Raw genomic sequence first — 13,322 nt, 5'->3', positions numbered from 1 at the left:
CTGTCCACTCTTGTTTGGTGGAGCGTCCCAATGTGTGGGAAACTGTCTATCTAGCTTTTTTCTCACTGAGTGTGCAGTGTGCATGTGATAAGGTCACACTCGTCATGCAAGGCTCTAAATATACATATGCTAACGGAAAAATAGTATTAGTTAACTGTGTACCTGCGTGTGTGTGTGTTTGTGTGTTTGAGTGAGCGCGTGCGTGCATAGGTGTGAGAAACCAAAATCAATGTTTGTATAATAATGAATACATTTGGTTTGTGATCCAGATGTGCTTTATTAATAGTGTGTTTGTGCTGCAGTTTTGTGATGTTTCCTCTCTTGTTATGTCAGTTTTCACACTGTGAGTACAGCCTCTGGTGTATGTGTTTGTACATGGACTAATTATTTGTCACCGCCACCCTCACCTGCCTGTATAGCCTTATGTGTATGCAGCACTTGCATGACTGATATTGCACTACGTCATTGTTACATATTCATTCCAATGCTCACTGGTTTCTGTAGAAAAGTGTTTTTTGTCTTAGAGGGTAGCTTATCTAACTCATAGATACAGTACATATTGGGAAACCACTAGAAGATTGTTTTTAATGTGTTTTTAATATGATGTTTTCCTTGTTGCCCACGGTGAGCAGAAGATAGCTCAGGAGAGGGAGAGGTTTGCAGATGAAGACAGCATTTTCTACTCTCTGGGAGAATGTGGCCTCATCTCTTTCTCAGACTACATCTTCCTCACCACTGTGCTGTCCAGTAAGTGTACATTGTTTTTTTTTACCGCCGTATTCAGCCTCTCACACTGTTTAAATAACAAACCAACCTCATTTCTTTAAAAAAAATAGTAATTGTTGGTTTGTTTAGCCTTTAGATTTGACATCATTTGGAAATACTGTAGCTCAAGGTTTCACTGTTATATGTACGAGTACAGGGTTTCCCCTAGGATTTTTTTTTTTTAAATGTGGTGGTGGACTACATGGGAGGGCAGCAGAGTTGACGCAGCTGGGTCGTGACAAATAACAGTTTTTATGACTTTTTAATTCACTTATTCATTTATTTATTTAACGTTTTTCAACTACCAGCAGAACATGAATGGAGAACTTTGCAAAACTGTTAATTTAATGGCAAAGTTCCTGAGAGCACTTAACCTGAGAGTCTGAAATGCCGAGCCTCCTTTTGTTACCTGACCTATTTAGTCAAGTAGTATTATGTGTGACTAGTACAAAAATAATACATTTGTACTATTTGACACAAACCTAAATTTAATTTCATGCCTGTTTTAGTGTAATACAAATACGTGGGAAATGAATTGTTCGATATATTTTCTGTGACAAGCTGTCGTCAATTGACTACACATTTTAAGGACTATTTTTCAATAGATAATAAGGAACAAAGTAAACCTCAACACAAGACGCATACGTTTATTTGATCACACATACGTAAGTGCCAACACGGCAGACTGGCGATTCTGGTGCAAATTTAAGCGCAGTGAAACATTTTTATGATATTTTTGAATTGTTTCTAAACTAATTGTGGTCAATATGTAAGCAAATAATAAGCCATATATGTACCTATATAGCATATACAGTATATACGTTCATTAATACAATATATTACTTAACATTGTTTTCAAGTTTTTAAAAAAATCATTTTTAAAGTGTGGCAACTTTTATTTTGTAGTGGCGGACCTCCACAATCAATTACATGTATATGGTAATGAAAACTATAAAGCTGACTTTCATTTCCAATATCCACTAAAATTTTATCCCCAGCTTAGCTTTCCTATTTATTCTAATCTGTTCATACGCTGAAAGTCTTTGCAGAAGTTTCCAAGGACTTGTCATTTTTAAGCAGACATGGCAGACCGCCTTTTAGGTGGTTTCAATCCATTTTACACGGCCATCATTGAAGGACATACTTTTAGCATTATGTAATGAACACATTGTCACAACTTGAAATTATATAAATTTGTCCTATTTTCATGCTGTGATACACACCATACATTGCTTATGGATGAAAATGGCTTGAGCCTGTTGCTGGGAACATTTCAGCACACAGTAAAAGCCTGTTATCGTGCAATTATTTACAAGAAAGATTGTGTTGAAACCTTATATTAGCACTATTTACATATAAATAGAACAGTTTAGAATGAATAATTACAACAAATTATTTGTATTTCATGAATATACAGGAAATTGATTTAGTGCATGCTTGCAGTAAGCTGTATTGACTAATGTTGGATGGTGCCACTATGTTGCACACTGTCAGTGTGTGCAGTGAGTACAACATTGTATATCGTTTACGCAAGCATTGTTCATATAGGGAACGGCGAGGCATAATAGGATTGTAGTAGTAATACACCTTATTAGTGTATTTTTGCATCATTAGGCATGGATGAAGATTGACTCAAGAGCAAATAAACTCTACAGCATGGGTGCTCACACTTTTTCAGCCTGCAAGCTACTTTTAAAACGACCGAGTCCTAAAGACCTAACTTCTACTGTAAACATAGAAAATATATTCATAAATATAATTTATTATATTTATGAATATGAGTATTTACCCATGTTGTACATGTATATCAGGGGTGCACACACTTTCAGCAAGGTCAGCAAGTCAAGACATGATCCATCTATTACTATAAAACATGTAACATATATGTAAAATCTAACCAGGAAACATAAACTACTGTACTAAATACTCACGATTAGTATTTCACATTCACAGGTAGTTCATATGATAATTATACGATATAATATACATATTGTATTACATCCAGTTAGCATTTCCTATCAAATGACATCTACGAAGTGACGTTGTGCGATTGGCCGGTAGCTTGCCATCGACGTAATGGGCTCGCCTGCTCTACAGTATCACTACAGTGACACTACACTTTCGCCACTGTGTTATGTGTCATTTTAATATTGTGTTACATTGACTTCAGACTTTGTTTCCCTTTGTCTGCGTCTGTCCTGTGGTGTCCAGCTCCCCAGAGGAACTTTGAGATTGCGTTCAAGATGTTTGATCTCAATGGTGATGGAGAGGTGGACCTGGAGGAGTTTGAACAGGTTTGTCTATGATCATCAGCGCTGCTTATAAAAGCTTGTCACACACTAAACGAGAACATTCAGAGAGCGTGGTCCTCTGCCAATTCTGGCACATCCAAAACCAATGAGATATAATTAAAAAAATTCAATTTTAATTAGTTAAGCAAATTACAACCGGGGGGGGGGGCACAACTTTGTAACAAGAAAAATAAATATAGGTATAGTAGTAATTTGAATATTCCTGATGTTAAGAAAAATAAATCATGATTGCAAGAGATCCTTGACAGGATCGGCTGTCTTGTTGACCTTCTCTCGACTTGCTTTGTAGAGTTTTTGTTGGTCATGGCCATGGCACAGCTATGAAGTCTTGAAGGTCTGGGCTGGGGTAATAATTTTCTCTCGGAGATGTTTATATTTGTATGAACAAAATGAAGTATGGTCTCAATACTGGACAATAATAGACCCATACTACAGGGCCACTGTTTGAGGTGTGCAAATATTCAACTAACCCATGCCGATCAGATTATTTTGTGATATTTAGTACTTCTGCCAAGAAGGGCGACAACTCCAAACATTCCTGATAGTAGGCTGCTTACATACCAGTAAGTAGTATCAGTGTTACATTTCTAGTGTTGTCATTATTCATTCACTGTCTCAATGTCTAGGTCCAGAGCATTATCCGCTCTCAGACGAGCATGGGCATGAGACACCGCGACCGCTCCACCACAGGAAACACTCTGAAGACAGCCGGCTGCAGCTCAGCACTCACCACTTACTTTTTTGGAGAAGACCTGAAGGGAAAACTCACCATTGGCAGCTTCCTGGAGTTCCAGAGGAAGCTGCAGCATGATGTGCTTAAGCTAGAGGTAATGTGATTACACTGAGGCTATTAATCCACGCAAACACAGCAACAATGTGCAATATAATGATTCTATTCATTAGAATGGTTCGTGCCTAAGTACTACCTCAATGGGTGGTGGCATCTGAAGGGAGTCAGATCTGCTATGTCCTAATGATACCACTTTGCATATGGAGTAAACACTACAGATAAGGTTCACACAGCTTACGTATATTGTGTATACTTATGTTCACTTTTTTTGTTTTTTTTGTTTTTGCGGCCTGTGTTTTTGTATATCTTTATCATCAGAAAGGTAGACACTCCATTGTGGTATGAAGGATCAACCCTTAAGTATCCCTTTCTGGCTTATGTTTTGCATAGTAACAAGCTGCCTCTCGGAAGTGCTACGAATTAGCATTTTGAGAGGTCGGCACATTCTTAGTGAAAGAAGGAAGGCCGCCGTGTGGCTGTCAAGCAGCTGTATAAATCGTCAGGATTGACCTGACAGAGCCAAGGCCCACACTACAGTACTGCTAAAACACGCTTCGCTGGAACATTGTGAAAAACACACACTGAGATTTAATGTCACCATTCCATTCCCATACCTGATTCAACTTGAAGCCTGACACCAGAATTTACTGTTTCTCATCATACTGTGCCGACCTATTAATTTGTTTGTTCCTGTGCATAGCACTCAGGCCTCATCACTCTCCCTCTTACGCTTCCCCATCCAGTTTGAGAGGAATGATCCAGTGGATGGACGAATCTCCGAGAGACAGTTCGGGGGTATGCTGCTGGCCTACAGTGGTGTTCAGTCTCGTAAACTCAAGCAGATGCAGAAGGGATTGAAGAAGATGTTTAAAGATGCACAGGTAGAGCCTTGTGTATGTTTATGTTTACATGGATCTCCTAGAGTAACTTGCTGGTGTTTCCACTAATTGATCTGAATGTGGAGATGTGTGACAACCTGTATGTGCCAAAGGGAAATGGAGACGTTTGAGTGTGTAGGAGAAACTACAACAGCTAATACAGACAAGGTTATCCACCTGTATAGCGTGTCAAATTCTTTTGGACTTAAGCCAGCCTACACTTGAAAAGGCCGAGAAGATCGTCAAGGATGCTTTATCAACTCAACTCCAGTAGATTTTCTTGAGTTTTATTTCACACTTCAACTCTCTACAGGAGCTTGTCAGGTTAGGTTGACAACCTTGAATCAACGAGGAATAGTATCAAATTACTACTCAAGACTAAACACAGTTGTATCTTAGGAACAACAACAGTTGGTACATGCCAGTGGTCTCTCCGGTCTTTTCTTATAACAATCGTTCAAGTAGTGGTGTCTCTTCCTTGTCCACTGAATTTACAAATTATTTACTCTGTACAATCACCTAATGTCATATAATGCATTTCATAAGTATGTCACATAGGTATCAAGTCAATTTTGTATCACATTTTTATCAGAGGCTTGAAAGACATGCATGCATTTTTTAGCATAATATTGACTTTCATACTCTTTGATGAATACAAATACAGTGATGTACAGTCATGTAATGCATATTTTTTAACAATATATTCTCAGAAAAGCCAAATTCAACTAAACACCGCCCACTTGACCTCCTGGTTCTTGAACCCAAAGAGGTCACACCAGGTTTTCCGAACTTCAAATTGGAAATTTCCAGCGGTTTGTTGGCACTGACGTGTCCACGCTCTTTCTTACTTGGCATCCTTGCGTCAGTGGGGCTCTCTTGTGCAAAGTTGGTCACCAGAAGGATAAATTGGATTTGTTCCCAAACCAAAACTCCATTTCCTTCAAGATTGGTGAGGGCTTGTTTTCCTATTTTGACTCAGGTCACCTTGGTTGCTCCAATCCAGAGGAGTGGGATTGTGTGATTGATGCTCCAAGATCCTGCTGATTTCTGTTTGAATTAATGTGTTCCATTCCTGATATCTTGAACAATGGATGTGCTGAGCGTTTTTTTAAACTTGTAAAGTTTCCCAAGAGCAAGTTTGGCTTCTCCAGTGTTTGTTGCTATGCTTGCCCACAGTTTGGAAGAACCGGTCAGTTATTAGGATCCTTCGTCAACTGAAGGATTCAGTGCTGCAACTCTGTATGTGTATGGGCTTTGACCCCCACACATTAAGAACTCAGTATCTTCATCTTTGTAGACCGCTAACCTATTGAATGTTGCGTTCGGAATGTCTGTTTTGTCCCAGGGGCCTTCCAGAGCTTTTTCTCGTTCTTCCATTGATGGTTTGACCTTTTGGACCATTTCTTTTAGAGAAATTGCCTCCCACGTTGGTTGAATGCATGTTTGTTTCCCATTCGTTTTGGGCCACTCTTTCACTCCAAATTCATTTTGCCATCCAGTTTCGTCAGTGCATCCGCTTGTGAAGTTGTCACATTGTTGAAATATCCTTGAATATCTTCCTGAACAGTTTGAATAGCTTCCTTCTGATTTGATGGTGTTAAGTTGGCTCTTGACATTACAAGTCATACAATTACTTTCATTTGTGTTCCATTTAAGGTGCAGGACAGTTCCATGGGTTTTGCTGCTGCCAGTGGAGAAAGTGATTTCATTCAGCCTTTCTTGCCAGTCTGGTATTGTGAAACTTGTGTGGAGTTTGAGTGGAGTTTCCACAGTTTCTTTCCTGAAGGCTTTGACATCTTGGCTTGGGAGAACAAAGATTTCCTCAGCTGTCTGAGCTTTGGTGTACCCTTTTCTCCCACTTTGTCCTGATCGGGCCCAATGTCTAAGGAAAAAGTATCCTGCCGCCAGGATCTTTTTCAATCTCTTGAAAGGTTTCATCAGGTTCCTCGTGACCTTCGGAAGAGGTTGGGAGTGTCAAGCTATCAGATACTTCAAGAACCCTGTGCTCTTGACCTACTTCTTGAGATCGCCAGAATGGTTTTGTCAAGTATTTCTTGACTGTTGGGAGGGGTCAAGATATCAGATACTTCAGGAACGTTATGTTCTTGAGCTACTTCAAGAACCTTGTGTTCTTGAATTTCTTGAGGGGTTGTGAGAATGGTATCCACATGGTTGTCTTCTTCAAGAACCTTGTGTTCTTGAATTTCTTGAGGGGTTGTGAGAATGGTATCCACATGGTTGTCTTCTTCAAGAACCTTGTGTTCTTGTCCTTAACTACTTCTTGAAGTAGATCCTCTTCCATGTGAGAAATGTTTACTCTTGTGGTTTCTTGTATAGCTGCCTGAGCAATGCAACTAGTTGGTCTGTCTTCAGTGTTTAGCAATGGTATTTCCACTTATCTTTGGTGTGTCATCATGCTCAATGGAAGTACATGACATACATGTAAATGCCTTTTGACTCCTTTAGCATTGTCAGGTGAAAGACAAGACAAGCGCTTTTTGACCACTTCTGCATCTTCAGGTGCCAATTTTGACAAGCATTTAACCTGGTCGCTGGTGAAGTAGCCAGCACTAATACTGTCTTTTCTTTTTCTACTGTTCTGTTTCTTTTCTTGGGCAAAGGAGGTAATGGTGGTCCCTCCTGCCCCTCTTGTTGTTGCAGAGGTACTCTTTATTGCAGTGCTCATCTTCATTGTGGCATCCTAGACACAATTCGTAGGCCCTTAATCTTGCTACAGGAGACCTTTTGTCGTGCAGTCCAAGACCTTTGAACTTCTTACAGAAGATTTTATCATGATGTCGGTCATCTCCACACACAATGCATGTGCTTTCAGTGTCCCTTGTTAAGGTTGATGAATTGGCAAATGCTTGCTTGTTTTGTTGAGCAATGTGTGTTAAATCGTTCGATTTCTTCAAGGTCCCTCACTCGACCATTCAGGAATGATAACAACTTGCTGAATTGGTTGAAAGTTGACACTTTGTTTGTAGGATCACCTATTGTTTGCAGGATCACCTACAAACAATAGTCATTCATTCTGGAGGAAGAAAGCCATTTTACTTTCCACTGACAGCACGGTGACTTCATCTTCTGCTGCACCATAATCTTCTAAATCCTTCTAAAGCTTTTTCTGTTTTTTTTGATAAGCCCAATAACTGTCTTGGGTTGTTCCCCCTAATGGTAGTTCCTGCAGTTCCCTCAGGACTGTAACGACAATGGATGTTTTGTTTCCATACTCTGAATATCTCTTCGCCATTACTGTAGAATAGTAGTCGAAGGCCTTTTATTATCTTTTCGTCTATGCTCTCAACTAACTGAGCTTTCATAACTTCATGTGATCCGTGTAGGTTAGCTTGTCTTTGCAGTGACTCCCAGGCTTTCTTCCATCTGTAATAGTCTCTGTTGCAACCACTGAAGATGGGTAGACGAGTTGATATTATCTTAGTGGACTGGGCTGGGACTGACGGTGGCTGCACGAGCGCTTTTTCTCAGCCTGTGGGCTGCAGAATTGGACTTTCTTATGCTTCAGGCTACTCTTCATCTCTAGGATAGTTTCAACCCTCGCTTTTAGTTCCTTCATCTCATTCCCACGCTGAGATAGATTCTGTTGCTTCAGTCACCTGATTTTCCGGGTCGTATAGGTGTGATTGGTAGCCATTGCGATTTATGTATGTCAGCAGGAGATAGCTGTATAACTATGTCGCAATCCTTTTCAGCCCATTTAATTACAGATGTAAGGCTGCTCTTCATATATCTCGTCACTAGACTGGTCAGAACGAGTTCCTCCATTTCCCTAAGCTTTACTTTTATTTTCCTCACGTCGTCTTCCAAGTGCTATATAAGCGCTATTTTCTCTTTCCCATCAGCAGCTTCGATTTCAAGCACAGTTTTGTAGCCTTCACTTGCATCTCTTACTTTGCAAATGTATCTGAAGAGCATAGTGAATTTCTTTTGAAGCTCTTTCTCCGTCTACCTGTCTGCCACATTGTGAATTAAGTTAAATTTCTTTTTGAAGGAACCTTTAGCAGCAGCATGTTTCCTTTTATCGCAAGTTCTGTGGTCTCTCCGGTCATCACTTATTACATTTAAGTAGTGGTGTCTCTTCGTCGTCCACTAAATTTACCAATAATTTACTTTGTACAACCACCTAGTATCATATAATGCATGTCAATTATCAAACAAGTGAATTTTGCATTACATTTGTATCACAGGCTTGAAAGACATGCATTTTTAGCATATTGTCATAAGAATTGTCACTCTTTGATGAATACATGTACAGTGATGTACAGTTATCTGATGCGTATTTTTAACAATACACTCCTGATCAAATCTTAAGACCAGTTGAAAAATTGCTAAAATTTGCATTTCATTACATTTGGATCTTAATGAGGTTTTAAGTACAGCTACAAAAACAGGAAGGGGGAGTGAGACAAAAAAAATTTGGAGCTTGTAATTTCAACAAAAAAAATAATAAATGAAATCGGTTGTTTATCACCTGATAAAAAGTTTAAGACCACATGCTATAAAAGCCCAAATCTGCTCAAAATGTTCATTTTCTGTCAGCCATTCACACTGTCATGCCCTCCTGATGGCTAAAGCTAAGAAGCTTTCTCTTATTGAACGTGGTCGGATTGTCGAGCTGCATAAGCAAAGCCTCTCGCAGCGTGCCATTGCTGCTGAGGTTGGGCGCAGTAAGACAGTCATTCTACATTTTTTGAAAGATCCTGAGCATTATGGAACAAAAAAGTCAAGTGGTAGACCCAAATGATATCATACCTGCGCTGAGTCAGAGGATCCAATTGGCTGTCCATCGAGACACGGGGCCGTCTTCGACCCAAATTAAGGCCCTTACTGGTGCCGACTGCAGCGCAATAACCATCGGACAGCATCAGCGGGAAAAGGGTTTAAAAAACAAATTCAAAGACCTCGTCTCCTTCAACGCGGCAAAACTGCCCGTTTCGACTTTGCCAGGGAGCATCAAACATGGGACATTGAAAGGTGGAAAAAAGTTTTATTCTCTGATGAGAAAAATGTAACCTTGACGATCCAGATGGCTTCCAGCGTTACTGGCATGACAAGGAGATCCCACCTGAGATGTTTTCTACCCGGCACAGTGGAGGGGATCCATCATGATCTGGGGTGCTTTTTCATTCAGTGGAACACTGGAGCTTCAGGTGGTGTGGGGTCGTCAAACGGCGGATGCTTACGTGCAGATGTTGCAGCGGGCATCCCTCATGCGTGAGGGCTCTCGTCTGTGTGGTAACAGCTGGGTTTTTCAACAAGACCACGCTGCAGTTCACAATACTGGCTTGACGAAGGACTTCTTCGGGGAGAATAACATCACATCACTCTCTTGGACCATCCTGCATGTTCACCTGATTTAAATCCCAAAGAGAACATTTGCAGATGGGGATTTGTTCTGGTTTGGAGAGTTTTTTTGTTATTTTTTGAGTGATGGTCTTAAACTTTTGAACAGATAATAAACAACCTATTGCATTTTTTTTTCTTTAAATTACAATCTCCACATTTTTTTGGTCTCCCTCCCCCTTTTTGTTTTTGCATAACTCTACTTAAAACCTCATTAAGCTTCAAATGTGCAAAATACAAATTCTAGCAATTTTTCAACTGGTCTTTTGATCAGGAGTGTATATTTCCAAAACAGCCAAATTCAACCGAACACAGCGTCCCTCTCTTTCCTCGTCTTCCATCATCTGCTTCTCCCTATTTCTTATGACCATTGGCAGAACATCTGTACTCAGAGTACGCAGCACAAGGGCGAGAGTCTCTTTTCATTTGTTTGCCTCCTCTGTTTGCCCCAGGGTTTTCCCATTTTTTGTTTTCTCAACTGCTTCTTCACTTTATTCCACTGAATTTCAAAATGACTCCACAAGGTTTTTTTACATAAGGGAATTTAAACTTTATTTTACCCAGACATTGGATGTTGAAGCTTAACACTTAAATTGACTGCTGAGAACAACCGGAGGAGACATAAAAACATGCAAAATATTGAAGTCAAATTTAGGATGTGCATGTTCTCTTCCTCTTACCAGCATGTTCCATGAACTGTGGTTTCGTGCTAGGTCCGCTTCACTTTAATGCGCCTTGCTTTAAGCATGTTATATTGCTGTTGCAGAAAAATCTCCTTTTTAAAGATAGCATACATCACATTAATAGCTTTCACAGATGGCAGGCTGAGCTGGGCAAGGCAAGTGTGACGGTTAATGCTGCAAATTAGCTGAGAAGACTTGGATTGAGGTCAATAATTTCTCATCTGACCATCTCGCTCTCTTGCTTTGCCTACGTAACGTTCATTTATCACCTGCATTGTTTATTTTTCTTTGTAAATGAGCAGCTGAGCAGTGTGGCATTCGGTTTGTATTATGCATGTGGGCCTGTTCCGCTGACACTCTGTGACACACTGCTCATCCATGCATGTCCAATGCCTCTGCCCATTTGTGTCACACTGCTGAGCTGTACCGTACTCGCAGTTCTTAGCAATATTTGGATGACCTTTTCATCATATTGTAGCAACCTGGTCATGACTGCTTTCATGTTGTGTAGGTTTTCAATTATTTGCTATAATTTTCAGCCGTGTTTTTCTTTGTGCAGGGTATTACATTTGAGGAAGTTGAGAATTTCTTCACGTTCTTGAAGAATGTCAATGATGTGGACACGGCGCTGAGCTTCTACCACATGGCTGGAGCGTCCATAGATAAAGGTAACACAGACTTTTCCTCTCCACTTCTCTCCTCATTGGAACATTTCCATTTCCTTGATGTCAGAGTTGTCAATTCCCTGCCAGCCATTATCTCTTCCCAGTTCTATTTGTCCATCAATTCATGTATCAGCTATTTCTTTAGCCACGCCTTATACCAGAGCACAGGCCCTGTGGTTACATGACACGTTCTTCGAACCTGTTGAATAAAGACCAAACAAGGGAATACAAATTTAAATTTGAGGTGCACTCAAAATGTGCTTATTTTTTGCAGTGTTCAATCACCACCACATCATAAAAGATTGCACAATTGTGTAATAAGTTTGCACAATGTTAAGTTAATGAAAAATAGTGGCAAATAAAACCTTGCACTCACAAAACATGTCAGTGGTAACAATTGTGCTGATTGGACTCCACATGATTTTTAGATATCAATAATAGGGGTGTCCCAATACAGCTTTTTCACTTCCAATACGATACGATTATTACTTATTATTAGTATGTAATATTACAAAATGCTTGATCAAGTGATATTACTCAAACAGACAACAATAGTCAGCAACAGTCGGTATGAGAAAACAGACCCATTTACTTCTTTATGCACCTGGGGTATACTTTTATCTACAATGTAGTGGCAGCTTGGCAAAATATAGCAAGGTTTGAGGTGCTTAATTTAGCATTTAAACTCGACATTAAAACTCCTGTGGGTTAAATCATCAATCCAATAAACGTTATCCAAGATTCATTTTATCATCACAATACCTCAATAATCAGTTAGAGCTATGGAATTTCCATTCCACCTATGACAAAAAATTTCAAAATAATACACATAGTATAAAATCCCTTGTAAAGATCTGTCCAGGTTCAGGGAACATGTGTTTAGACAGTAAGTGTGTGGTTTGTTTCTTTTTGTAAAAATTATTTAACATGTATAGACCAGCACAATGGATTTAAAGTAAAAGAATCAAGATATAATTGAAGTGTAAGCCTTTTATCATTCTTCTAAAAGGCTTTACTGGATTGGTGTCATATAAACTTTATTTATAATACTAATACAATGCTTATTGTTTATATTTGGTGAAGCTGAAATTAACTATACTTTAAACCCAGTCTGTGGATCAGTATGACAACATCACATTTGTGTGTCTATTCATATACACACCTAATAAAGTATTTATTGCAAGTGCACGACAGAAAAACGGAAACCTTTTTGGCATCTGCTTAATGAGTCAACATATTCTCCATTCAGTGCAGTGATTCAGCCTTTTTAGTTTTCCCTCCATATGTTTTCTGTCATTTATTGGCTGTGATTCACGGCTGAAACACTCACTGATAATAAGCGCAGGGTCCACACCTAACGTGCTTGCTTTCAGCTGCATGTTTTGTATACATACAGGAACTCGCCGTTGGAGAGCAATTGTGTCGTCTTGTCTGCGGCTTTATGGCAAGCTGTGTCTGCACATGATTTGAATCCTTCCAAGTTGTCTGACTGCATTCCCACTCTTCAAGCCTGAAGGAGCAATTATTGTTTCCTCTTTTGGCTTTTTCATATTCCTCCCGATCAGATGATTGAGATCATGCTAAACTGCACGCCCTTTTGGACAGTTTCCAGACTGTTTATGTGTGTGTAGGTGCACACATTGACTGTCTTGAAGGTGGAAAAAAAGGCTACTAATGGGATCCTTTTTATTAATATTATAGCAAACATTTCACCTTGATTCTTTCCTACTTCTCTCTTTCCCAGTCTTTATCAGTGATCGTACATGAGATTAAATGGATTTTCAATATTTTATCATCTTGCCTGAGGCTTTTTTTCACCCCCTGTCCATTTCTCCTCATACCCCTCCATCATCCTCTGTCAGTCA

General features: G+C 39.6%; 1 protein-coding gene across 2 annotated transcripts in view; it reads left to right on the top strand.

Annotated features, from left to right (window-relative positions):
• micu1 (mitochondrial calcium uptake 1) overlaps positions 1-13,322 on the top strand; it is a 33,502-nt gene that overhangs the window by 19,125 nt on the left and 1,055 nt on the right. For both annotated transcript variants that reach the window (XM_054798700.1, XM_054798701.1), the window contains 5 exons: positions 633-747; positions 2,977-3,059; positions 3,704-3,904; positions 4,611-4,748; positions 11,352-11,460. In XM_054798700.1, the coding sequence (XP_054654675.1) occupies positions 633-747; positions 2,977-3,059; positions 3,704-3,904; positions 4,611-4,748; positions 11,352-11,460 (646 nt within the window). The remainder of the gene's footprint in view (positions 1-632; positions 748-2,976; positions 3,060-3,703; positions 3,905-4,610; positions 4,749-11,351; positions 11,461-13,322) is intronic.

The sequence above is a fragment of the Dunckerocampus dactyliophorus genome, chromosome 14, assembly GCF_027744805.1.
Source record: "Dunckerocampus dactyliophorus isolate RoL2022-P2 chromosome 14, RoL_Ddac_1.1, whole genome shotgun sequence".
Lineage (NCBI taxonomy): Eukaryota > Metazoa > Chordata > Actinopteri > Syngnathiformes > Syngnathidae > Dunckerocampus > Dunckerocampus dactyliophorus.
The sequence above is the reverse complement of the archived record's forward strand: the minus strand, read 5'-3'. Positions and strand labels throughout refer to the sequence as shown.